We start from the raw sequence: 25,157 nt of genomic DNA on the forward strand, positions 1-25,157 counted from the left end.
GGCTGTATAAGGCATTCCAAAATGATGCCACAGAGGTGGGGCTTTGCTCCAAACAGACTATGGTTTGACTGTGGCTCTAAGTTGTAAGATTGTACATTGTCTAAGAATCTAGGACAGATTCCGTCTCAAAGTCAAGTAGTCCAGGACTGGGACTTGATCTTTACATTTAGGGCCTGTCCCATCCAATTAAGGACAGGTGGACACCCTAGTTACAGCTGGAGACATGGTTAAAGACAAATCCATCTCCTTGGAACTTCAAGGGCTGTTTTTTTTTTCTTTTTTACCATAGTGAAGATTTAATAATTGTCCTGAAAAGCACAGGTGGTTGTTGTAATTATTATTGTTATTATTATTATTATTATTATTATATTTTGTTATTATTTCAGGATAGCTGTAATGTCCACCCCATCCTCAATTCAGTGAAACTCACATAACCATTGTCACAGTTTATTTGAAATGTAATGATCCTAATAGCCCCCCCCCCCTTGTAATCACTATTTTGTAACACTTTAAAATAGCTCTGTCTGTCAAGCAGCAGTGTGAGAAGACAGTAACATTTATATTGTGACTGTAGCAGCGACCCCTGCTTGTGCCCTGTCATAGAAAGCCCATGTGAAGGCAACCCTTGTAAGTGTGGGCTGCCGAGCAGAGAAAGGAAGAATAGAGAGCTGGGAACTCAGCTGTGAGGCATGATTGAGCAGCGACAAAAGTTGCCCATGCCATAACAGCTGCAAGGACAAAGTAATGTAAAACCTGGGAATTTAATTTGCAGAGGCTTAGCTTTCTAAAAACAGAGCTTATGTAACACTTAATTGTTTGTGACCTGGGTTAAGATTTTGCAAACTTGTTGTTTGCAAAATTGTTCCTAATAGTGCTGCACTGGCTAAGTGGGAAACACATGCAAGGGTTCAGCATCCGGGTATTCTGCTAAATGCAGCCAGGGCTGGTTTCTCAATTTACTTGTTAATGATTCATGGTGTGTGACTGGAACGCAGTTCAAACTGTTGTATTCACAAGCATCAGTTTATTGTCATTATGTTATGTAATACATTGATAATCAGAATTAATATACTATTTGATTCATACAGGAACAGTGGTATGAGTATTGCATTAGAAGTATAACAACAGTTTTGCCCAAAGTCATTTATTTCAAATAAATTTACTGCACCATATATATAGGAACATATATTATATTGCATTAGATATAACAAGGTTTTAATTTAGATATTTACTGCACCTATATATAAATATATATATATATATATATATATATATATATATATATATATATATATATATATATATATATATATTTGAGTTTTCGAATGGTGACTGATTTGACCACACTCAATCAATTCCCATGAAATGTGGACTGATGAAATCACCAGTATGCATTTAGCTCCCCTACACTTAGCTATCAGTATACTGAAGAAGGTACTGGCCAAAACATTGGTCTACCCGACTAGTTTTCTACGTTTTATCTCAATATAAGTGTTGAATATGTGTATATACTATATGAGTTGTAATAATTACTTTCCAGAGTTACCCAAGATACAGCCTTAGTCACCTACAGAAACACTGTGGGTGGTACTGATCAAAGCAAGCCTGCTGTCTATACCAGCATTACTAGAATGTTGCTACAGTGTCAGCTCTGACAATGAAGAGATTTTTTTTTTTTTTTTCATATTAAGAAGCTTTGTGGATTTCACCTAGATATTAAACCTGCTGACAATTTGCCTAGTACTTAGGATGATATCATTATTAATGTCCATGTCCAATTTGAGTATCTGGTTACTCTCAAAGCATACTGTTTAAAGTGCTGGAGGATTTACTATGTAGCTTTAGCTCCTTTAGTTAAAGTTGGGTTTTTTGACAGCTGGGCATCCAGTTTCCCATAGTTTGGGGTGTGCAAGGTGTTTAAATTATATATAACAATATATATATATATATATATATATATATATATAATATATATACATGTATTATAGTATATATATATATATAATCTATATATATATATAGAATATATATAAACCAGGTGGATTGATTTTGGACACCTTCTAGACAGATAGTGCCAATCTTTGTTTTATATAAGGTACAAATATAATTCTGCTAGCACCTAATGGCATTTTTCCACCACTTCCAAACAGTGTGTAAAGAAATATGTTATGGTGTAAAGCGACAGTTCAATTAAACTGACCTGACCTGCTTTTTAAATTGTGTTCCATAATTATTGTAAACATTAGCCTGATGGTTTTTATTCATACCTTCTAGTCATACTGCACTGTAATAATTAAAAAAAAATACAATGGAGCGATTGTAGACATAACTGAGACCTGTGGAAGTGTTTTGTCATTTTTTCAATTAACAAGAATAGGACTGTTTGGGGTGTCAGATTTCACATTCTGACAAATGATTAATTAGCTAGGTCAGGGAAGCTTCATTGCCAATTTCAGAGCTGTTGTGTTCTCTGACAGCTCAGTATTAATTACCGCTCAGGCCCTTGGTCTTCAGCAGCACCACACAGGGTTATTGATTAATAATAACCACAATTCATTTGTGTATTTGTGTCAGGTGTCATGGAGTATATATGTCTTAATCTCTCCTTAGAAAATAACCTTTTCTAATTTTTTTTTTTGTATTTATTTATTTTTTCTCCCTATAGTTATGAGTAGCCATAGCTGCAAGGACTAACAATAAACAAATTAATGGCATAAATGCTCATGGAAGCAGTAATTTGTAAGGCAAAATTTGCTATGAAAATGAAAATGTCAGCCAGTACTGCGATGGTGCATGTCACTTGTAGTTTCTACTTACAGCAATTGACACATGTAACCATTAATTAGTTTTATTTGGAAACAGGGAATAAACATAATTTTTTATTCTTTAGGAAATTTGTTAAAGCTAGACTATTGAATTAACCCCTGTACCTGGAGGAAGTTATGTGACTGAGGATTTGAAGATCCTAGTTTCATATCACTTCTTAACCAATGACTTGGGTGCATGCATGATTCCAGTAATTGTCATGTATATTTTAAATTATTTTAAATTATTCCATGTTTGTTTACTCCGTGACTTGGTGCAGGTTATTTCTGCTGGGACCAAGTATTGAGTATCTTAGCTCAGTTCCTTCATTAAAAAAGCAGTACATGGTTCAATTTCACTTTACCACAGCAGTACACAATGCTGTTGATCAGATTATTTTTATGCGATACCTCACACGAGTGTTCCTCTGTTACAGATGGTATCCACCAGGTGACAGCCCTGTGCACACTGCGAGTGACTATCATCACAGATGACATGCTGACTAACAGCATTACGGTGCGGCTGGAGAACATGTCCCAGGAGAAGTTCCTCTCCCCACTCCTCTCTCTCTTTGTGGAAGGAGTGGCTGCTGTGTTGTCCACCACCAAAGACGGCATCTTCATCTTCAACATCCAGAATGACACAGACGTGCACACCAACATACTCAATGTCACCTTCTCCGCTCTGCTCCCTGGGGGCCTCCGCAACCAGTACTTCCCTTCTGAGGACCTTCAAGAGCAGATCTACCTTAACAGGACCCTGCTCACCATGATCTCCACCCAGCGCGTGCTTCCCTTCGATGACAACATCTGCCTGCGTGAACCCTGTGAGAACTACATGAAGTGCATCTCGGTGCTCAAATTCGACAGCTCGGCTCCCTTCATCACCTCCAACACTGTGCTCTTCCGCCCCATTCACCCAATCAACGGCTTGCGCTGCAGATGCCCCCCCGGATTTACAGGGGAGTACTGCGAGACAGAGATAGATCTGTGCTACTCCAGCCCTTGCAATAACAACGGACGGTGTAAGAGCAGGGAGGGAGGCTATAGCTGTGAATGCCCTGAGGATTTTACAGGTGAGATGTTCTGTTTTGAATTGTACCAATGTATCCCCTTTACTTCAAAATCACAAGACCACATCTGAATCATGGAGTTGTTGGAAATATTGCATGTTCTCATATTATACCAACCCGAGTTCTTGGTAAAATGCATGTGAGGTTCCTGTTTAAAATATTTCTGAAGGCGGGGCCCAGGTATTGGTATCAGCTCATACACATAAACCCACGTTAATGATAAAGCCTACAGTAGATAATGTTCCTTTTTATTGAACGTTTGCTGGTTTAAGCGTGCGTTACCTGGAAACGATGAGATTTGTAAGAAACATCTGTGTTGAAGAGATTACACTAATTGATGAGTTTTGGATGTGGTTTCAATTACAACCCTCAAATTAATCATCCAGTTGCTGAGATTTAATCAGAATCTTTATTTTTTGTAAAATGCTACATTCAAGATCGGTACATTAAATACAGGACATAGTACTTACTGGTGTGTCAGTGATGAGAAGCATACTGTTTTATATATTAAAAAAAAAACAGTTCATAGGGTTACTAGCTTATACGGCTTCAAGAGACTAATGGAATGCAGTATTGCAGGAAGCTATACATGCATTTGCTCATAACATGCACTATTGAGGCCACTTTTTGAAAGGTTTGAACAGCAGATTATACCTTTTGGGATTTGTAATTCCTGGAATTCAGCTCAGTTCCAGAAGCTCTAAAGTTTCGCTTTTACTGAGACATCAGACATATTTTGTGAATAAATGACTGGTACAATCTTTTATCTTACTTGACAACCTCTAGAACCTGATGATAAGGTATAATTTGCATGCAACTATTTCACCGACATTGAGTACTGGCTGAAACATAGAGCTTGCCATGAACTTCCTCCATAGGACAATTATAGACTAATAATCTGTCTTTCCTCTGATGGTGCTTTGAAGGTCACAGTTCAACTCCAGGTAGTTATTATAAATTTGTGTAGGTGATGACAGTAGACCTGTCTCCATGCTGCTTCTGTTTCTGACATTAAAAGTAAACTGAGCTGTTTTTTGAAAATGGATTATCTAATTAAGTAATTACCTGGATTCTGCCTCACATCCTGATAAAGTATGGTTACTCTCAGAGCCCTTCAGGAACCATTTGAAAAATAATGCAGTTTAACTAAACTGTAACTGCTGCTGAACAGCATGATTACTGTTATTGCAATTTAACATCTCAAACTGCATCCTAAATTCACTTATAATTTGGAGTTACAGCAAAATTAATTTCAGGCTACTAATTTTCAAAATAGCAATTTCAAATGTAGGAGGTGGATTCTGCATTTCCACTTTGAGAGACCTCTCTGTACTGGGAACTGACATCAGTAACAGTCTCAGAACAACAGTCTCTATGCAGGCATCTACAGGGCTTCACTTGTAAACAGATGTGGTGGGCTGGTGTATAAAAGTGCCTAGAGCTTCAATATGTTTAGCATTCCGGTGGTTTCTCCTCTTACTGTCACTCATTATTAGTTCTTCCTTTTCAGTTATACAGTTCAGTTGAAGACATTGAGAAAGACTTTGTCAGAACTGTCTTTTAGTTTTACTACTTTTATGTGTATAATTAGTTTAATGTATTTCTAAATGATTATCTTTAGTGCAACCATCCTGAAGTACTTTACTGATGCAATATTTCTCGCATCAATAATACTTTTTTTTCTTTTTTCTTTTATGGTCATTAAACCTTGAGTTCACGTAGCACGCATCAATCAATCCTTAGAAAACAACTGTCACGTTTTCATTCCATGTTTTAGGAAAAAATATCGTATACATAGAAGCCTGTCAGTACTTATGTTTTCACATCCATATTAACAAGACTTTGTCAGATTTGTAAATGTCTCTAGTGAAACTAAATCTGTTTAGCAAATGTAAGCCATTGCATTTCTGAACTGTCTGTCAGGTGAAAGCCTAGTTGATGTTGTTACAATATGAGTTATAGTTACATGTGTGTTCATCTGGTTGCTAAATCCAATTTCTGTCAAGGTTAAGCTTTCAACAGAAGTCAAATGTTTTGGGTTTTTTTGTTGTTTTTTTTTTTTTACGTTTCTGATGGAAATGTCAGAATTGAAACAAATGCCATTCTTGGGCAAAATGTATGCACCTTTCAGATAAGGCTGTGTCTTTCTTAGCCAACGTTATTTGCATTAATCAAAGACGACAATACTTTTTTAGGTTTACGTTTTACTTATGTCAGACACATGTTTTAATACACCACCATAGATTTCAAGTTATCAACCAAAAATATTGTGGGAAATTACGGATGCTTTTGGAAGAGATAAAAATAAATATATAGTATCTGTGTAAGCCACATTATATTTACTGTATGAAACACATAATTTAGTGTCAAAAATCAAGAATTAAACTAGATACTTTGGTTTACTGTATGTTGAGCAAAAGAACACATTTTATTCATTACCTGGTTATAGGTTAAGATTCAAGCAGCCTTAGAGACTAGAGTTTTATTTTCACTGATGTTTTGATATATTTATTAATGGGACTCTGTACTGGGTAGAAAATAACCAGACAGTTTATATGCTGAAATGCATCAAAATACCATGTTAAATGTGTATGGTACTCATCTTTATTGGCATGATTCAGACTAGTATATCAGTAATCGGTTTTGAACATTGTATCCAGCTTTCACCATCAATTTAGATTGGTATAATTACTGATTTGCTGGTCTTGTGTCAACAGGTAAGCATTTTTGTGTTGCTATGAAGTCTGTTTTCTTGAGGAAGTAACTTATTCAACATTGTGAAATATAAGAAAAAACTGTTCATTGTAATGTTGTCTCTACCCCTTTCTTATGCTTTTACATATGTGTTGTGCACAATGAATATGCTCAATTATATATCAAAGCTGAACTTGAAGTGTCCATGTGATATTGTAAAAATAAGGAACTTCTTCAGTTGGGCTGATCACATTGATTTTAATTTGCATGTCTTGGCCCGGCATATGAATAGCGCAATGCTAATGCCTATTCTTACAAGCATTTCATCTTCAGTAATGGGCTTACTAGGCTTTCTTTTGAATATGTTATCCATGTATCTTTGAAGCAACCCACCTTTTTTTCTGCAACTACAATAGAAATTGCGTTAAACTAGCATACTTTGTATCGGTTGTGCCTAAATTTCAGAAATGGATTATTTAAAGGCAAAAAAAAAAATCTACTCCCCTACTTTTCTACTAGCAGCAAATGGTGTCTGTTAAAAATGTTGTTGTCTAATCTTGTTAGGCCGAAGCAGTTACTTGCTAAACCACAACACACATTTTAAATCTCAACTATGGTAGAAAACAGGAGATCATGCCTAAAGGCTATAATCTGTGGTGGTGTTGTTTTTGTTGTTAATTATCATTTTATATACTAATTTTCACGTCGTTTTTATTCAAGGAGAGCACTGTGAAGTGAACACACGCTCAGGACGCTGCTCTCCTGGTGTGTGTAAGAATGGAGGGACCTGCATCAACCTCCTGATAGGTGGGTTCAGGTGTGAGTGCCCTCCTGGAGAGTATGAGCGGCCGTACTGTGAGATGACCACCAGGAGCTTCCCTCCTCAATCCTTTGTCACCTTCAAGGGACTCCGGCAGAGATTTCACTTCACTGTTTCCCTCATGTAAGTACAATACCACAGGCACAGCCATGAAATTCATTCAGGATCGTAGTTTGGTCAGATTATTTACAGTATTTTTTTATTTTTTATGAGCCAACTTTAAGTTGACGTTTTCCTTAATGTTGACATGCTAATTCTAAATATAGTAAAACAAAAGCTTTTTCCATATGATTTAAAAACAACAAAAAAAGGTTGAATAATACATGCATTCAGATTTGGGAACCAAGAAAATCGGCATGCACCCAATTTAACAAAATAACAAAAATGACTGCGCGTGGCCATTGCAGATCCTCAGCCCTTTTCCATATATCTCTGCTTCTCTACGTGGCCACAATGCAGTTAAAATTCTTCCTGCCCTGTCGTTATTCCCGTTTTTACATTTACATGTAATTCTACTGGAGGACAGACTTGCCCCACCTTTTCCTGCCACAAACTGTGTTTAAATTAGGCATGTGAACGATGGAATTCATGCAGCTGAGACTCAAGGGTATTATGAGCTTGTAGAGCGAGAGGGGTTCATTCACACCTGCGCTTGCTCAGTCACAAGTCTGTGACTGTTGAAGTAATCTTGAATCCAATATGCAATGCTGATGGGTTCTTGGGTTGCCAGGCAGTGTAAGAACAAAGTATTTTCGTTTTTGAACTGCGGCTTCCAGTATGCTTTCTTTTCTAGTGACAAAAGAGGGTTGAAGAACTGCACAAAGCAGCGTATTCCCTATTCTAGACATTGAGGTTCTTCAACTAAAATATTTATTTTGTAAGAGTGTAATTGATAACTTTTTAAAAGATTTTCAAAGAGGTGAGTTCATTTTAGTGCATAGATAGTCTAAACACTTTCTGTTTGTATTTGAATACTTGTTCCACAACCTTGCCTATTCAGGATAAACTTACTGGTTGGTGCACCTCTACCCTCTGTAGAACAATTTGGTGTATGCTAATCTAGTCTGTGTTAGTTTTAATTTATACACCACAAACCACACTATGGTGTACAAAAGTAAAATAGGATTCAACTGGGCTTCATTTCAGTTTTTTTGGTTAGCATTTGAACAATGAATTGACAGTATTTGACTCCTCTTTCTAGGTACAGTAGAAATGGGAGGGGTCCTGAAAGCTTGAATGGAATTTACTAAATGCTTTTGAGTCATTGTAAACTCCTAAGTGCCTGGTGTGTCTTCCTCTTTTACAGTGTGTTGTCTTCTTGTGAACACTTTTAGTAAGAGTAGGGCTATTGGGCTGTCTTTGATGCTTTGCATGACGGTATAATGGTAGATGCTGCAGTAATATGTAGTTGACCTTTCGTTACATTAAAATGTGGTCTGGAAAGTGTATTCAGTGTTGGCAGCATTCACCTGCTGCCAGCTAAAACTTGTCATATAACTAGGCTTGTTTTAACATATGTTTAGTGTCCAAATCTAAAGACCAACCAGGAGTGTTAATTAGGGACACAAGGTGTTTGATACAGTTACCCACCTTTTTCTGAAGGAAAATATTTTTTTCTGGTTTTAGACTATCCTACTTTATGAGCCTATTTTACTGCAAACATACAGCAGATGTTTTCAGCATGCTCCTTTAAAACTTGCAGCCTTAGAGTGTTTTGTTGTCATAGTGAGCCAGTCGCAATGTGGCAATAAAATCCAAGTTAGTGGTTCAATAAAAGTAAAACATATTGCTGTGCTTTTTATTTGCAGGTTCGCTACCAGGGAAAGGAATGCTTTGCTGCTTTACAATGGGCGGTTTAATGAAAAACATGACTTTATTGCGGTAGAAATCATTGATGAGCAGATCCAGCTGACGTTCTCAGCAGGTAAGATGGACAATGTGCGCAGTATGTCTGATTTTTTGTAAAATAAGCACCTAGAGCAGCATAGCTTCTCTTATTGCCAAGATATCTCACTGTGGAGTAAAGAAGTGTTTTATTTTAAAAGAAAACTAATTATCGCTCTTCTTTTCATGGGCTTTATGATTTAACTGGGTACATAGAATAGCTCCAACTAAGAAGCCAGTTACGGTATATGAGGTGTGTTTTCTGGTAGATGTTTTTCAGGACAATGGCTTGGCCTTTGTTCTTAAAGCTTTTCAAATAGTGCTCAATGTGCAAAAGAAGCAAAATAAACACTTCAAAGTTCAAAATGAATAGGTGTAATAAAAATCCCCCAAATGCAAAATGGAGAAGCATATGGATTGTCCTATAGATTGGTGCATTGTGTATGATTGGCTATTCCAAGAAATGCACTGTGACAGGGGACCCCGGCACGTTGAAATGTGTTTGTTTGTGTGTTTTTGTAATTATGTTTAATTAAATAATTGTTTGCTAGCGGGCACTCGGTTGGGACTTGCTGCCTACTGTGCTTGGTTGAGGGGAAGGGCAGCAATTGATTGGCTGTGCTGGTCCTCAATCAGCAGGTGGGCGGGTCTCAGTTTAAAAACATTCGGCCGAGATTGGTCGAGGCTGCTGCAAGGCCATGAGACTCTGCTCTAAGGAGGTCTGGAATCCCGCTGGAGAGAACTGGAAACTGCTGACTACTGCATGGGTTAACCAGGGTCAGGGTTCCAGCATTCAAGAAGAAACTGCAGCCGCAGGCGGTCGTGTGTATACCAGGGCAGGGTAGGAACGGAGCTTTGTTTCAGGCAACAGAAGCGTGCAGTATAGAGAGAAGTGTATACCAGCGGTACCTCCTGATTAGGGGAGTAGCGCCAGCTGTTTTTACGGCACCTTTTATTTGTAGTTTTTTGTACTGTGTTAATTTTTTTTTTCTGCCTTTGTACAGCTTGTTGTATGTGTCCTCTGTGTGTTACCATCGCTGGCAATGTCACATGACCTGTTTGTTTACTTTAGTTTTCTTTTGTATTAATAAATCCTGTAGGGCGGGACAAACACATCAATCTTGCAAGTGACAGATACCTTATCACATGCACATTAAAGGTTTTAGAAGCAGACATATCAGTCACAGATTTTTTTTTTTTTTATGATCAGTGAAATGCTCAAGTAGTGGGATAACCGTAAAAAGAAAAGATTCGTGCTCCACTTCATTTTAAATGTTATGATCACCCTTCCAGACAGATTGAGTCACAGATGAACTTTGTTTTTTGTACACTGTTCATCAGTCTGTGCAGCAGCTGCCTGCCATGCAATAGAAGTCTGCTGCTCTTCGAATCCTCCTTCATAACTCCCAGGTTACAGCAAAATGAGAAGGTACAAAACTAGTGAGGCATGTGGCCTCTACCTCTTTGAGGGGATTCTTGTCTCTTATTTGTTGTCTATAATGCAAAATACTTAATCGGTGATAACGATCATCAGTTTTATTTATTTATTTATGTATGTATTTATTTATTAAGCCTAGGCATTTAATAAAACAAGCAGTAACTTTTGCATAACAGGGTTGCTTATTTATTTTGAGAACACTGTCTAGATAAATAAAGCCGTACCAGACTGAAGTAAATCATACAGAATAATTGTGTGTTGAGAGGACAGAGATGTCTGACTATTTAGCTGAAAGGGCTGGCTGGTAAAAAGAGTGTAAACTATTACCGTCTTGTAGGGAATGTTATTTTGTTACTTGCTTATGCCAGCACTGGGGGATAAATCTTTCAAATGGCCATCTGGCTGTTATATCCAGGTATTAAAATGAATATTTTATAGTTTCTGGGTAATGCTTTTTTATTACCCTATTCTACAGCAGTGGCCCCACAAATAAATAGCCCCACGTCCCCACCTCACTGTGGTCTTTATGTTTCAGTTTATGGGATATATTGCCAGTTAATTTCAGCCACTTTTGACATAAAACACAACCTTTATTTACTTCATAAATATTAAACTTATTTTCTTTTATAGCCAGTTCATTATGAAACTGATTATAAAACGTAGAACCTTATCTAACTGAGAGGAAACAATACAAATACAAAACTCAAATTACTTTCAGTTAAAGCTGGGTATGCAGCATTCGGAGTAAGAACACAAGTTAAAGGGAAACCAAAAAGTTAAAAGGTCAGCCATAGTCGAATTACCTATCCAAGATAATTCTGGCAAAGGCAACCCCAGCCCTAGGTAAATGTTCGTTAACACTTTTGTACAGTCGTCAGCTCCAATTATAATAAATTACAGAGAAAAAAAAAAATCCTGTGGTTAAAAAGCCTTACATTGCCTGAAGGTAAACAGGCTTCTCTTTGTGTAATTAGTTTTTTTTTCCCATTTTTTTTATGATTCATCGGTCACATTATTACTGGAATAATGTCTGATGAGCATCAGTCAAATAACCCTTAACAGTGACATTGCAGAATCCATGCATTGACCGTGCCACGGGTATGATGGGTCCATGTTTGCAAAGCATGCTGTTTGCTTGAGTGTATGAATCTTTTCACTTTGGTTTTGCTCTTTCTCTCCAGGTGAGGCAGTAACAACAGTAGCTCCCTTAGTTCCAGGTGGTGTCAGTGATGGGCAGTGGCATTCAGTGCAGGTGCACTACTATAACAAGGTAAGAGGAGATTGCATTCCCTTCCTTTTTATAGGAGCGGTGGGTGTCAACACTACTGTAGTTACTGTAGCTACCAGTGAAACAACAAATTGTGGTCTATTGTGCACATTACTTTTTCTATGCAGTCTTTTCCAAAACAGTCAGTCTTGCATACTGACTTACATATTTTTAAAAAAAAATGTACTTTGTGTCTTTCAAACAAACAACTGTTTCAATTACATTTTCTTAATCCTTGACTGCGCCGAGCTGCACTGATGCTGTTAGACACTTTAATATACCATCAGATAGATGTGACCTTGTCCTCATTTAGTTTTTTTTCAAGTTTTTTGTGCTGGCACCGTGGATGTTGGGATTGCAAACCTTCATACGTGCTGCTAGAGTGTTTCATTCTTCTTTACAAACCTTCATACGTGCTGCTAAAGAGTTTCATTCTTCTTTAGAGCCATTTACCAGTTGTGCTGATTTTGGTTATAACATTCGTTTTGGTGATCTCCTTTTTTATGATACTGATAGCTCTACTTTTTTTACAGCTGTGACAGGATTTACATAACTAACAAAGAACAATATTGCTTTGAATTAAAAGACTACAAAACACTTCTGATGGGCTTATTTAATATTCATTTTAAATGCAAAAAGAATCGCATGTTGAATTTAAAATATTGCCTATTCGAAAGATCTTGCTTTCAACAAAGTTATGAAATGAAAACGTGATCAACTTTGTCAAACAGAACAGCTTTAATAAATAATTGAGTGGGAGAATCTGTAACTCATGTTTTACTCAGGAGTCTTGACCTGTGATTGTGTAAGACAGCCCTCTGAGGTCTACCCATTCCACCATTTGCATTATTACATTTTTGTTTTCACTTTTTAATCTGCAAGCTAGTGAAGTTGTTCTTTGCAGACCTGAAAGCTGCTTTTTACTAGCCTAGGGCACCACTAAGGTTTAGATTTCTCTGAGAACTTGTGAGTGTCATTTGCATGAATTGGGTTTGATTTCTGCGGTCATATACATTATTTAGAAAACACAGTAAATCAAACCATTGTGCACACAAGAAACAAACAAACAAACATCCAAAAATGAAACATATGAACACAGTACATGTGTACTGCTCAAGCAGCTCACACACATAAAAACACACTGCTTACTTGTCTTGTCTTGATGCTGCCCCCTTATTTATAAAAAAAGAATTTAAATTCCCACTTTTTTGAAGTGTGTGTGTGTGTGTGTGTGTGTGTGTGTGTGGTCGGCCATTTTGTTGAACTGACACAATCTTGAAACAAGATATCACCTGAAGTAAATTTGCCTGGGTAGTCTTTTAAGTATTCATGTTCATTTAGAGAGAGCTGTTCTGAACTGGGTTGTCCAGTGCTATGAAGAAACTAAAGTCCATCAAGTGACTTTAGTATACTGAAGACTGCACGTTGCATGAAGGAATTTGATATTAGGATTTTTTATATAAATAATTGAGAGTGTTTTTTGCAAGATTATCAAAGTGCTGTGTTGTTGTTGTAATCCTGCGTGTACATCCAGTGTTATTTAGTAATAATGACAAGTTAAAAAGCTATCTTAAAATCCAAATTGAAATTTTTCAATACAAAATCTATGCATTTTTTTCAGTACTGGTAAGCCATCATTACTTTGATTGTTGTTTCCCCCCTAAAGTAAATGGTGGTGTTGGAAAGCTGCTGTCTGGGACTGTTTGCTACAGTACATCATTACAGTGCTCAGAACTGTTTATTAAGAAACAATATACATAGCCCTGCTGTGTCATTTATATTGTTATGCGTAAAAAGAAGTTTTGCTTGATTTTCTAACCCTTTTGCACCTACTGACGACTTGAAATTAGCACAGCAAACCCATAATTATGACTTTTGGCAGACTTAAAACCATGCCTTAATTATGACTTTTGATAACTGCAAAAATAGCAATGATAATATTGCAATAGCCAATAGGCTTGCATGCTAGTCTCGCTAGGCCTGTGACTGGAAGTACCTTTAGTCCTTAAATTGGTTTGTTTTATGCTTTGCAATCATTGATCACTCATTGAAAAAAGGATTATATGGGGAATCTTTTAAGTTTTTAAGAGAGTTATTGTTAAACTTGAATAAACTGAAAAACTGATCAAACAACAACTATTGCGTAAAGCCACCAGTAATTGATAAACAACTGAACTTTAAGAGAAGTATAGTAGTACTTAAGAATTAAGTGATTCAGGACTCCTGTGTATTGAAATACCACAGTGCTTAATTGCTCATATTTTAAACAGTCTCCACCTACTGTAATCTGTCTTATCTGGAGGGATTTTTGTATGAGTCATAACTTTTCAGTTTGCACGGTTACAAGATTATAATACACCTGGTCAATTGATATATTGACTGCCATATCTTGGGAGAATCTAAAATGATTTTCCTGTAAGTGCCACTTGGTTTAATTTATTGTAGAAACTATGTTTTCAGTCTCTTCTAGAATATGGAATTAAGAAAATTCTGATATTTTCCTTTTGTTATTCATGAAGCAGATTTATCCTGACCTTAGAGGAAAGGTTACACATAAATCCAAATTGTCTCATTTAAAACCATTTGGTACAAGCTTCTCTTGGGTGCTTCTTGTTTCCCAGGCATTAGATAAATACGTGTTAACTGTTGTGTGTTTGTTTGTTAAAGGCCAAACCAGGAACCGGGACACACGTGCGTGCCTGTTTTGTGTGTTACATCATGGTCACAATGGCATTTATCAGCTTTTTTTTTTTTTATCAAGCTAACCAGAAATGTAAGCTACTGATACTCTTTATGCTGTACTATATTATGTGTATGCACTTTGGAACACAGTATTCAAAGGACAGTCATTTTCATGGGCTCTCTGTTGAAATTAAACTCTAATTTGACTTTTTTCAATTATCTACCTAGGATAGCCTGCACCTTATCGATTCCAGTGGGGTCCTGCATGTACCCCTTTACACAGCTTGGCTGGAACTGAAACACAAGGAGGTAAAGTGACTTGACCAAGGTCACACAGCAAGTCAAGGGGCTGAGAAGGGATTGGAGACCAGGGTGTCCAGGTTTCCAGCCCCAAGCTCTGACCACTAGGCTGCACTTCCTCCTTTAGTTTATATAGAATATATTTAGTCATTTTATTTTGAATCTCCCTTTGTTGGCGCATGTTTATTAATTCTTTCCCTCTCAGAAACTGATGCAGCAACACAAAGAGAAACCTTTTATTTAGGCAGTTCTGTAGTTTAGGGTTTGACTTTTTTAACCGAAAGCCTGCCCATGGATCAGTGATGACCAGCTGGCATTGTCCAGGTCAAAAAAAAAAAAAACCTTAACCCTTCACTGTAGCAGCGAACAGAATGGTCAACAGGGGCTTGTTTAAACATGTCTGGGTGCACCAATTCGTGGTGCCCCATGGACAGATGGATTTGCCCAGCCCTGTGACTTGTAGAATTGCACTGGGGTGCCTATGCAGATGTCTTTTGAAGAGCCAACACTAGTCTGATTTGCTACTAGGTTGTCAAAAGTCCTCATCATGGGTTGTTATCTGGGTGACTGTGTTATCGAGAAAAGGGGTTCAGTTCTGTTTTCCCAGATCAGATAGCAGATATTGAGTGAAAACCAGGAAGATTATAATATGAAATCCACATATTATATCCACTAAATATACATACAGTACAATTTGGAAAACGGCATCCTTGTAGTTGCTGCACTTGGTTTCCTTTGTTTTTCCTCACCCCTGCACTCCTAAATCTGTTAAATGAGTTTCATTTGAAGGGGAAATTCAAAGCTTCCTGCAGAAACCATGTTTTTAACAGTTCTTTGATAGAAAACGTACAAAGGTTTACAATTTAGGTGCTGCCTTTTTCCCAGACAGGAAGATAATACTAGAACAGGATTTATGGGATGTTTTGATGGAATATTCAGAGGAAAAAAAACAATTCTGCTGCTCTCTAAGCACTGTCTTGTTCAGCTGCCAGGCTGCTAATGGTGTGAGTAAATCGTGGGGGTTTTGCTTGCAGTTGCATGAGAAAATGATTGTTTAGGAGTTGTATTTATTGTCACTGTTGGTTTCTTCTTTTTGAAATTGCACATCTTGAGTTTTCCAATGGCCCGGAAGTAAAGTGATGATGTTGTTGTGTGAGGCTGCCCTGGTTTGAAATCATTGCTGTTTTTTTGTGGCCTGAAATGGTTTGGAGCTCCCTTTTGCCTGTACAGCGTGTGGCTATCTTTCCAATAAATATTACCTCTAGAATGATTCCCCTTACCAACCCAACTTTGAGTATAATTTTCAGTTTTACTTCAAGTAACCACCAAAGAGTCATACTTAATTGTTTATATGGAACCCCATCCTGTGGTTGTCTAACCAGACTGTAAAACTGAAAATCAAATTTCTGTGATCATACAAACAGATTAGCATGTGAGCTGCTGTGCCATTTAGATATATAAAACAGATTTTAAAAAGTTGTAAAGGATTAGACACACTAAGCTCTTTTTTTCCATTAATAGTAGCTTGGAGCTTACATTAGAAAGCTGTTATTAGGTGTGGGAATGGATCAACTTAATGTCTAATGCAACACTGAAAAGAAATCTACTTATAAGAAAGATGCTGTAGAAGCCAAAATGTGGGTCTGGGTGACTGACTGTCACTCCCTGTGCAGTAGTTTCTTCAGAACAATATAGATCTCAGCCATTTTGTAGTGTTTATTTTCAAATCATTCTAAAGGATTTCTGTTGGTAACATAAAGCAAGCCTTCAGTATGCAGGGTTAATTCTTATAAGCATGGTCATTTTTTGTTTTGAGCTGTTAATTGGCTATGTCCTATAAAATATTTTAATTAATTTCTAGAAAATGTAATTTTGATGCAGTATACACAGTGCATTTTACTTAAAAGACCTTTTCAGTGTTGCATCAAATAAACAAACCAAACATAGTTGAACAATGATATATATTCTATAACAAAAAGAAAAGGTATTTCCAGCACTGAATGTATTTCTAACTGGGATGGATAAATAGTGAACGGTGACTCAGGTATTTTTTGATGGGTAAATTGACTTTGCTTTCAGCTAGTTACTTTAGTAGACATGCCAGTAACATTATTACTGTATCATTTTTCCTCTAATGGAGTTGTCAGGTGACTCAAATCTCCGTTGTAACAATAAGTATCAGTAACAACATGGAATTTTATCTTGTTTTTCCTTTTCAAATCACAAGACGGTTTCAGAAAACAAGCCCTAAGGATGCATTTAGGGATGTAGTCTGAATGCTGCAGAGGAAGGAAGCCGGTGTTTTTAGATCCGATGGCACTCGGCTGAAAAAATAATAAAGTTGATGAGATAACGGCCTGCACTTAATTAACTGTATCGTTAATACACTGCACTGCATGTATTTTAATAAAAGCTTTTATATCTCATTTTAGTCAAGGTAGCTTGCACCACTGGCTGGAATTCGATGCTGGATAAATTCTCTCTCTCTCTCTCTCTCTCTCTCTCTCTCTCTCTCTCTCTCTCTCTCTCTCTCTCTCTCTCTCTCTCTCTGACACAAAACAGAGTATCGGCACCAAAATATTTAAAACTTCTATTAGTGCAACATCAAGATAAAAAAGTGAACACGTCAAATCAACGTTTCTGTACCGTACACCTTCATCAGGATTTACAAAAACTTCTTGCAAAATTAAAAGTAAAAAATACTCTGGTGATTGAATCTGGATAGTATTTGTTGCATATGTAATTTCAGAGCCATCAAGCCCAAACTTCTGCTTAATACTGGAGATTAGTTAGAGTAAAAGGTTAGTTTTTTGGGGCACAAGCAAATGGCCTTTAAATAATTTGTCCCTTCAGCAGAGAGCAGTTTTATAAACATGATTACAATTTCGAAGAGACTAACCAAAAGAAGAAAAAAATTCACTATCTGTTGTTTCACTACTGCATTTATTTATCAAACCAGAATTTGAGAAGTACAGTACGTGGTTATCTTTAGTTGAAGTATACAGACATTTTTTCAATCTTTTGTTTTATACTGTTACATAGTGCAATATATAAAGAGGTACACTTTGTAATATATATTAGGAAAAGGAATAGTGGTGCTCATGTAGTCATTACATCACTTGACCTTTGTAATTTTTAAAATCTCAGCGCTTGTGTGTGTGTGTTAGTATTATTCTTTAAGCAGGAAACAGAGGTGAGACCCTCTTCTGTGAAGCGTTATTGTGCATCTAATATAACTCATGATTGTGGAATGGATTATTTTAAGTTTTGAGAAATGTATTCTTCTTATTATTATTATTAATTGGATGGCTTGTATTGAATTAGTAGCAGTTTAGACTGAATACGCTGTTTAAATTGTTACAACAATACAGCATAAACAGGTGATTTATCTTACGAATTGCCTCATCTGTTGCCACAGATTCAAAGAGGTAATTGGTGTTTATTTCAGCTGAATGTATGTCTACTACTCTACACATGATAATGTAGTAACATTTTTTTTTTACGGTATTAGCACTTCAGGGTCCCCGATCCTGCACATTTCACTCATCCTCAGTATGAATCATAGATTGGCTCACCTGGTCCTGAGGAAGGCGTCACTTACCACCTGCATATGGGATGATACCTTTTTCTTTATAAACACAGCTTATCTTTTGATAGTGTCTGATATTAGATTCCAAACAAACTCTGGTACTGAATTAATCACCCAGTCGCCTTGCAGGAAAATGGAAAAGTCTTACCATTTCTGATGTGAAAAAATTGATAATGGGAGAATTATTTACAGTGAAAGGCTTTCAGATGTGATTGTTAGTGGTTCTTGCTTCTGTAACCCAGTTTGTAACCTGGGGTTGACTAGGCAACAAGTATGTTCTGGGATTCACTGATGTATTCAAGCCTACAATCAGGTTTGCTTCATTACAATTAACACTTGAAATGTACTTAAGTGTATGTGTGCTCTGTGTATAAAAACAAGCCAATCAGTTTTATAACTTTTCTAAACTAAAATCTGTATTAGAGCATTTCTGAACAGCAGAAAACAGTAAACGTAAATCACTGACATACGACTGCTGTAGTGTATAGCACATTGTATATTTCTTTTCCTTTGGGGCATGTAAAAGTGTATTGTGTTATACCATTACTGCCTATTGTGCAGCTGTGAAAGTTATTTCATTGGTAACTTCATCTCAGTTTACTTTTCACAGTCCAGATTTGTATGGTGATAAAGCACAATTCTGGCAGTAATACAAAAGAACAACTTATATACAACATGCATGGTTTGCATTTTGGTAGGGTGTCTTAAAACCGCAGAAAGCAGAAAATGCAGGTATTCACTTTTTTTTTTTTTTTTATGTCAGGTGCACCCGTCACCAGGTAATGTTTCAGCAGACCAGAAAGATAGCTTATCATATTTCCTCCCAAAAACCCAAACAAAATCAGGGATTGGGAACGCTATTCATTTGTTTTGCAAACAGACCCATTTAGCATTTTCAAATTATTCTGTCTTTCCTGCAGTGTTCCTCCAGTGATATGGATCACACCGCCACTTACACTTTCAGACAGTTGCACTGATAAAGGGTCCAACAGCTCAAGTACTGTAGAAAGGGCTGAACACTAATAGGGTCACAGCAATTCTAAACCACCAAACTGACTTTATTGCAGGCATTTAAACACTGTACTGATATACAGTAAATGCTTATTTGTGTCTAATAAAAGTAAACTGAAGCACCTGTATTCTGTCTGGGGATTAAACCCCACATTGTGCTTCCACTCTGTATACAGTCGTCCATGTATATAATCCCTCTTATAAAGGAAGCCGTTGATTTGTGTAGCTTCATCAAATGGGTATGTCTCCCCCTGACTTCTCTGAATATTCTAAATCTGAATCCCATGCTAACAAGTGTAATAACATGAAGCAAAGAAGTGAACTGGATTAAAATAGATCAAAAGAGAGCATGACAATGCTTTTCATTCCAGGTTTACTTTTTATCATTTACCTTTACCTCAGTTGTGTCTGCCATTTACTCAGTCTAGGCAAGCATATACAAGTTTGTCACAACTAATGCTTATGATACTGAAAAAACATTTAGAGCAAAATTAAAAAAGAAAGATGTTCTACAGTGATGTCTGTTTCATTTCTTGTTCTAAAATATGTGTTACATATGTGTAATAGGCAGAGCATGGGAGTGAACAGGCAGCTTTCCACTTCCACTGTACAAAAGGTTCAGTCCGCAGCAGCACCCAGCTGTAACTGACGGTGGTGCATTGCACAGCCCTACCACTTGCTGGCATTCGATTTTGAGGGTGTTTAGTAATAAGTGTGAGAATCCAAAAACATAATTGGATTTTAGTGGCACAGATGTGGTATTGCCTATATCCAGTAAAATATAGGATGGTTTATTGTTGTAATATATGGACGTTTTTCTATTTTGGGGACATTGTTTCTGGGGGGAAAAACTACAACATTCCAAGTTTTGCAATTAAACAACACAAATAAAGTTCTAAACAGACAAGTTTCAACAACAGGACTCAAAGGAGTCATTTCAATACCATTTGCAATAGAAACAAACCCCCTATCTGAGCAAACGGGCATCAGGTGTACATGAAACTAGTTGAAACTAGCAGGGAGTCCTGCAAGTGCATGAAGAAAGGCTGCCGGGTTGCTAAGTGATCTGTTTGAGGAGCCACTGTGTCTGTGACACACTGGCATAATATGTAGCCTCCCACTGGGAATTTAAATGTTCAGTTAACTGATTTCCTCTTTAGAATTAGTAGTTGATTGCTTGTAGTTAACGGCTTGTGATATAAGCAGGTACAACAGCACGGCAGAATAATGTTGATATAGAGCACCTTACAAATCCAGGCGTTTTTGAGAGGAGACATTTTCACAATTCAGCAAATTGTCTTTTTAACTATGCACAATGAGATATATGTCTGGCGAGGATGTTAAATTACAAATTATACAAAAGAAACCTATTAAGCTATGCAGGCCTGTATGGCTGCAGCTTATCCCTGTAATGTGATAGCCAGTGTCTGAAGTGTAAGTTTGGATTGGTGAGTCCCATGGGTAACAGGCTGTTGTGTATAAGGAGTTTGTTTTGAAAATTGTTCTGGTAAGACAGCTGGACAAGCTAGGGTTCATGCCCTTTGTCTACTTCTCAGTGTAGGTTGAATGTGTTTGAAAAAAGCCTTGGATTTTTTCAGCCTATTCCTTTAGACAAAATTATCTTTTTTTTTTTCCTCTGGGATAGCTTAAATGGCTCCATTACTTGTATGATCCAAAGTAAATCCCTGTTTGAACTCCAGTTTTAAACCAGGATTTCCAACAACTCTTTCCTGCATTCCGAACAGCCAAGTTAACAATATTATTTTGCTTCTACAATATTGTAAAAATTAAGAAAATGCTTGTGATTTTAAATGCTTATGAAAGTTTTAGGATTCTCAAAGGAATGTGAAGAAATTATTTTAGGTCTGTTGGTCAGAGAAGAAGTGTTCTTTGTCAAGCATCGCCTCTGCATATAAATGACGTTGGGAGATTACTCTTTTCATGCAGTTAATATAATTATGTTCTAAAGTTTCAGGAGACAGATGCTTCATAACAAAGCTGAAACAGGCCTACAAAGACTGGTGAAAGCCTGAGTCAGAGTAACTCCCCAGGGAGCAAAAAATGAAGACATGTTGAAATTTTGTGGTTCCACAGTATCAGAGTTAAATCTAATGCTAGCCTAAGAATAACATATTTTAATAATGCTTTTACATGTCAAATACTGTAAAACTGTACTGTCATCAATTTTGGCACAGCAGCTCTTCAAGTGGAATACCTGTGTTTTAATGCAGGATGTATGGCAGCATCAGAATGCAAAGCTTAATAGTAAGACATGTAAGATGGACAAAAGGCTTTAACTATACAGCAAAATCTATGGTATTTAATATACTCCATTTCTGTTACGTTTTAGCAAGGGGTGGCCTCATCTCCAGATATCCTTAATTCCAAAGCATGTGGTGTTGTGTTTTTTTATTTTTTAATTAGCATTCCAGTAAACACACAATCATGTGTTGGCCTGCTTATTAATCAGATTATATAGGCTCTAAGGAGTTGTCCTTTTCCACCCTGCAAAACTATGGCATGTATATAAACAGTACTGGAATTGCAAAAACAGAAACACATATATTTAGCTAATCTTCTGTTTTCTATTAAATATAAAATCCACTTGCTTCAACACAGCTTAAGCACTAGTGCCTAGAACAATCTTTCAGCATCATAAAATACTTTGTGTCATGGCAAATGGTGATAAAAAAAATGCTAATCTGTGTTTGCTATTTACCATTATAATTACTTTAATGGTATAATAATGTATTATGGACAATTGTAGACGTTATCCAAAATGAAGTCATGTCCATACTACTCTGTGTAAGAATATGGCTGAACAGAAGGTTGTTGGCCTTTGCCTTAACATAGAAAATCATATTCATGGCAGGCATTTAATGAGCTCCGTCCTCTCCAGTAGTGAAGTATTGTTGGAGAATCCAGTTATTTTCATTGAAATGTTGGTCAGGGGCCAACAGCTTAATGAAAGACTCAATGGGGCTGACTGACTGCCTAATAAGATCTGAGCATGGCTGAGCAAGAGTTGTGAAAGATCCACAACATAACAGAGAGCCTCACACTATCACCCACAAATAGCTAGCTGTAGCTAGCTAATAACTAGTTTAAATAAAACATTTTTTAATTATACTGATTGAATGTTTACATATAAAACAAAAAACAAATCTGATGTCTAATTCAGAGTATCAACCTCCTGTTAGATAAGATTCAGCTTTATTTTAGGTACAGATTAATATAAAGAATTGTATTGTTTAGTAGACTTACAAGAGCTACTGTTTAATGGACCTAAAGTTTTAAATAATACAGTATAAGTAGCTTCCTGATTTAAAAAAATCATAAGATAGTGAGTGTAGTGAACATACAGTCAACAAGGCTTAACAGGAAATCGTTAAATAACAAGGGAATATTACATAGACATCTGTTTTTAAGGTCCTTTATTGGCAAAATGCATTATTTGTTTGTTTGTTTGTTTGTTTGTTTTTGTTTTTTGTTTTTTAAACATTTTTAATTGTAAACCTCCCAAATACTAGTGTGGCGTGTAGTTGAAGATGAGAAAGAACATTTCTGGATTTTATATTTTTTTATTTTTTCTGACACAAAGATTAACACTACCAGTTAAATATCGTTTCAGGAAGTTATCGTTTAAATAACTCCTGTTTTGTAGTGTATATCCGAGCTTTTTTTTTTTTTTTTTTAATTTTAATGTTTGACTTTTCTCACAATTTCAGGATTCTATGTGTCTTTATTGGCGGTAGTTGTTAACATTCTATGTGTGTCTTTATTCAGTTAGAGTAGTAACTACAGCTGGTTGGATTGGGATTGTACACTGCAGCCCCTCTGAAGTCTGTCTAAGGAGGTTTATAAAAGTAATGGCTGTAGATCAAGCTCTCAGCTACTTAAATAGACCCTTAATTGAACTGATAATTTGCTTAGACCATTTTACTTGTTTTCAGCTCTTGAACAGTTGCATATTTCAGGGTAGCTATAACAGTTGATAAGTAACTTGAACTGCAATTGTTAAGAACTGAAAACAAGTAAAAATATCTAATTTTAAGCAAATGATCAGTTTAATTATTAGTTCAGTTAAGGGTATAGTTAAGTAATTGAGGGCTTGGTTGGAATGAAAACCAGCAGACACAGGGGGTCCTCAGGACTGAGTTTGAGAAGCCCTGCTGTAGATGGTACTGCCAGCCTTCTGGCTTCAGGCATCAGTGCTTGTGGGGATGTTTAGATTATATATTTGTTTGTTTTATTGACTCTTGACAACCCTATGTCAAAACTGACAGGCAGACAAACGTATTATGTTGTAATAGTAAAAGCATAGTGAAATCACGGTAAACATGGGTAACTATGGTAAATCATAGATAAGTGTGGTAATGTGTTTTGTAATTTTAAGGGTTAACCATGATAAAGCATAGTAAATGAAAAGTATCGTATAAACAGGGCAAAGCATGACATTGGTGCCATGTACACATTTACCATAGTAAACTTTTATACGGGACCTTTCCAAGCAGTGACCTATAGAAATGACTTCTGACAACTTCTGATATCAACAAGTTCTAATTTCTCACAGCTCTGCAAAGCAGTTGTCAAAGATGTATTCTGATGGCTCTTGTTGATGATGAACAACTACAGACAACTGTACCTCTTAACTGCGGCAGTCTCTCAGGGGCAAAGGGATAAAAAAAATTAAAAACCACTTAGTTTGTTTTGTTTCTAGAAAGCAGAGTTTTATAGACGTAATTGGGGGAGGGGGTGAAAAAAGGTCCTGTGCTCTCTGGATGGAAATGTTTATGTGAGATAGGCTGATGGATCATAACAAAAGCTGCTATTGCAATAAAGTAGAAATTGTGAAGCATCTAGAAATATCAGCCACAATAGTTTCTGATTGCACATATTTGTGTGGCTCTCTGTTCATTAGAAAGTACTAACACTGCATGGCTTTAAAGCTGCAGCATCAGCTCATTATGTCACTGGTTATAAATAGATTTGTTTTATCTGCTGGGGACACAACGTTGTTCTTAGGAATAAAAGCTACATCTCTTCACCAGATGAACTGCTGGTTTAGTGTATACTTCTGTGTACTTTACCAATAAAAATAAACAACGGTATCTGCATTCTACAGAGTCATGCTGTTCTATATTGTAATATTAGAATTAACTAGGAAAATCCATGTCAATTTTGTGCATATTTCAAGTATTAACTTAATCCAGCAGAGATTTTCAAATGTATCTGTGGTACTTGTAGAATGAATCATTTCTAGAAATGTATTTTGATAAAGGATGCATAAGGTTCCAGCAGTAATTTTGTATCATGGTCATTAGAACCTCTTCACAGAAAAAGAACACACTTGCAAAAGTTTACAATATTTTTCAGTTCAAACTTGTTCTTTAGAGTTCTTGAAATTCTTTGTAACGTCAGTCTCAATGTTTAAGGGTGTCTAGTGTGATTTTAGTTCAGGGCAGCGTTATTGGATTTGCATGCACGTCCATTAAATGAATCTGTTTTCTCTTCTAGCCTAATATTGGAAGATTAGGTATCCCTCACGGGCCCTCTGGAGAGAAGGTTGCCATAGTTACAGTGGACGACTGTGAC

At 36.6% G+C, this 25,157-nt stretch overlaps 1 protein-coding gene across 3 annotated transcripts in view; it reads left to right on the top strand.

The window, feature by feature from the left end:
- The window catches only part of LOC121319756 (cadherin EGF LAG seven-pass G-type receptor 1-like), a 94,700-nt gene that overhangs the window by 34,116 nt on the left and 35,427 nt on the right, over positions 1–25,157 (top strand). For all 3 annotated transcript variants that reach the window (XM_041257534.1, XM_041257536.1, XM_041257537.1), the window contains exons 2-6: positions 3,242–3,880; positions 7,292–7,514; positions 9,200–9,315; positions 11,895–11,983; positions 25,080–25,157. The exon at positions 25,080–25,157 is cut by the window's right edge and continues 80 nt beyond it. In XM_041257534.1, coding sequence (XP_041113468.1) covers positions 3,242–3,880; positions 7,292–7,514; positions 9,200–9,315; positions 11,895–11,983; positions 25,080–25,157 — 1,145 coding nt within the window. The remainder of the gene's footprint in view (positions 1–3,241; positions 3,881–7,291; positions 7,515–9,199; positions 9,316–11,894; positions 11,984–25,079) is intronic.

The sequence above is a fragment of the Polyodon spathula genome, chromosome 8 (genome assembly GCF_017654505.1).
Source record: "Polyodon spathula isolate WHYD16114869_AA chromosome 8, ASM1765450v1, whole genome shotgun sequence".
NCBI classification, from domain to species: domain Eukaryota; kingdom Metazoa; phylum Chordata; class Actinopteri; order Acipenseriformes; family Polyodontidae; genus Polyodon; species Polyodon spathula.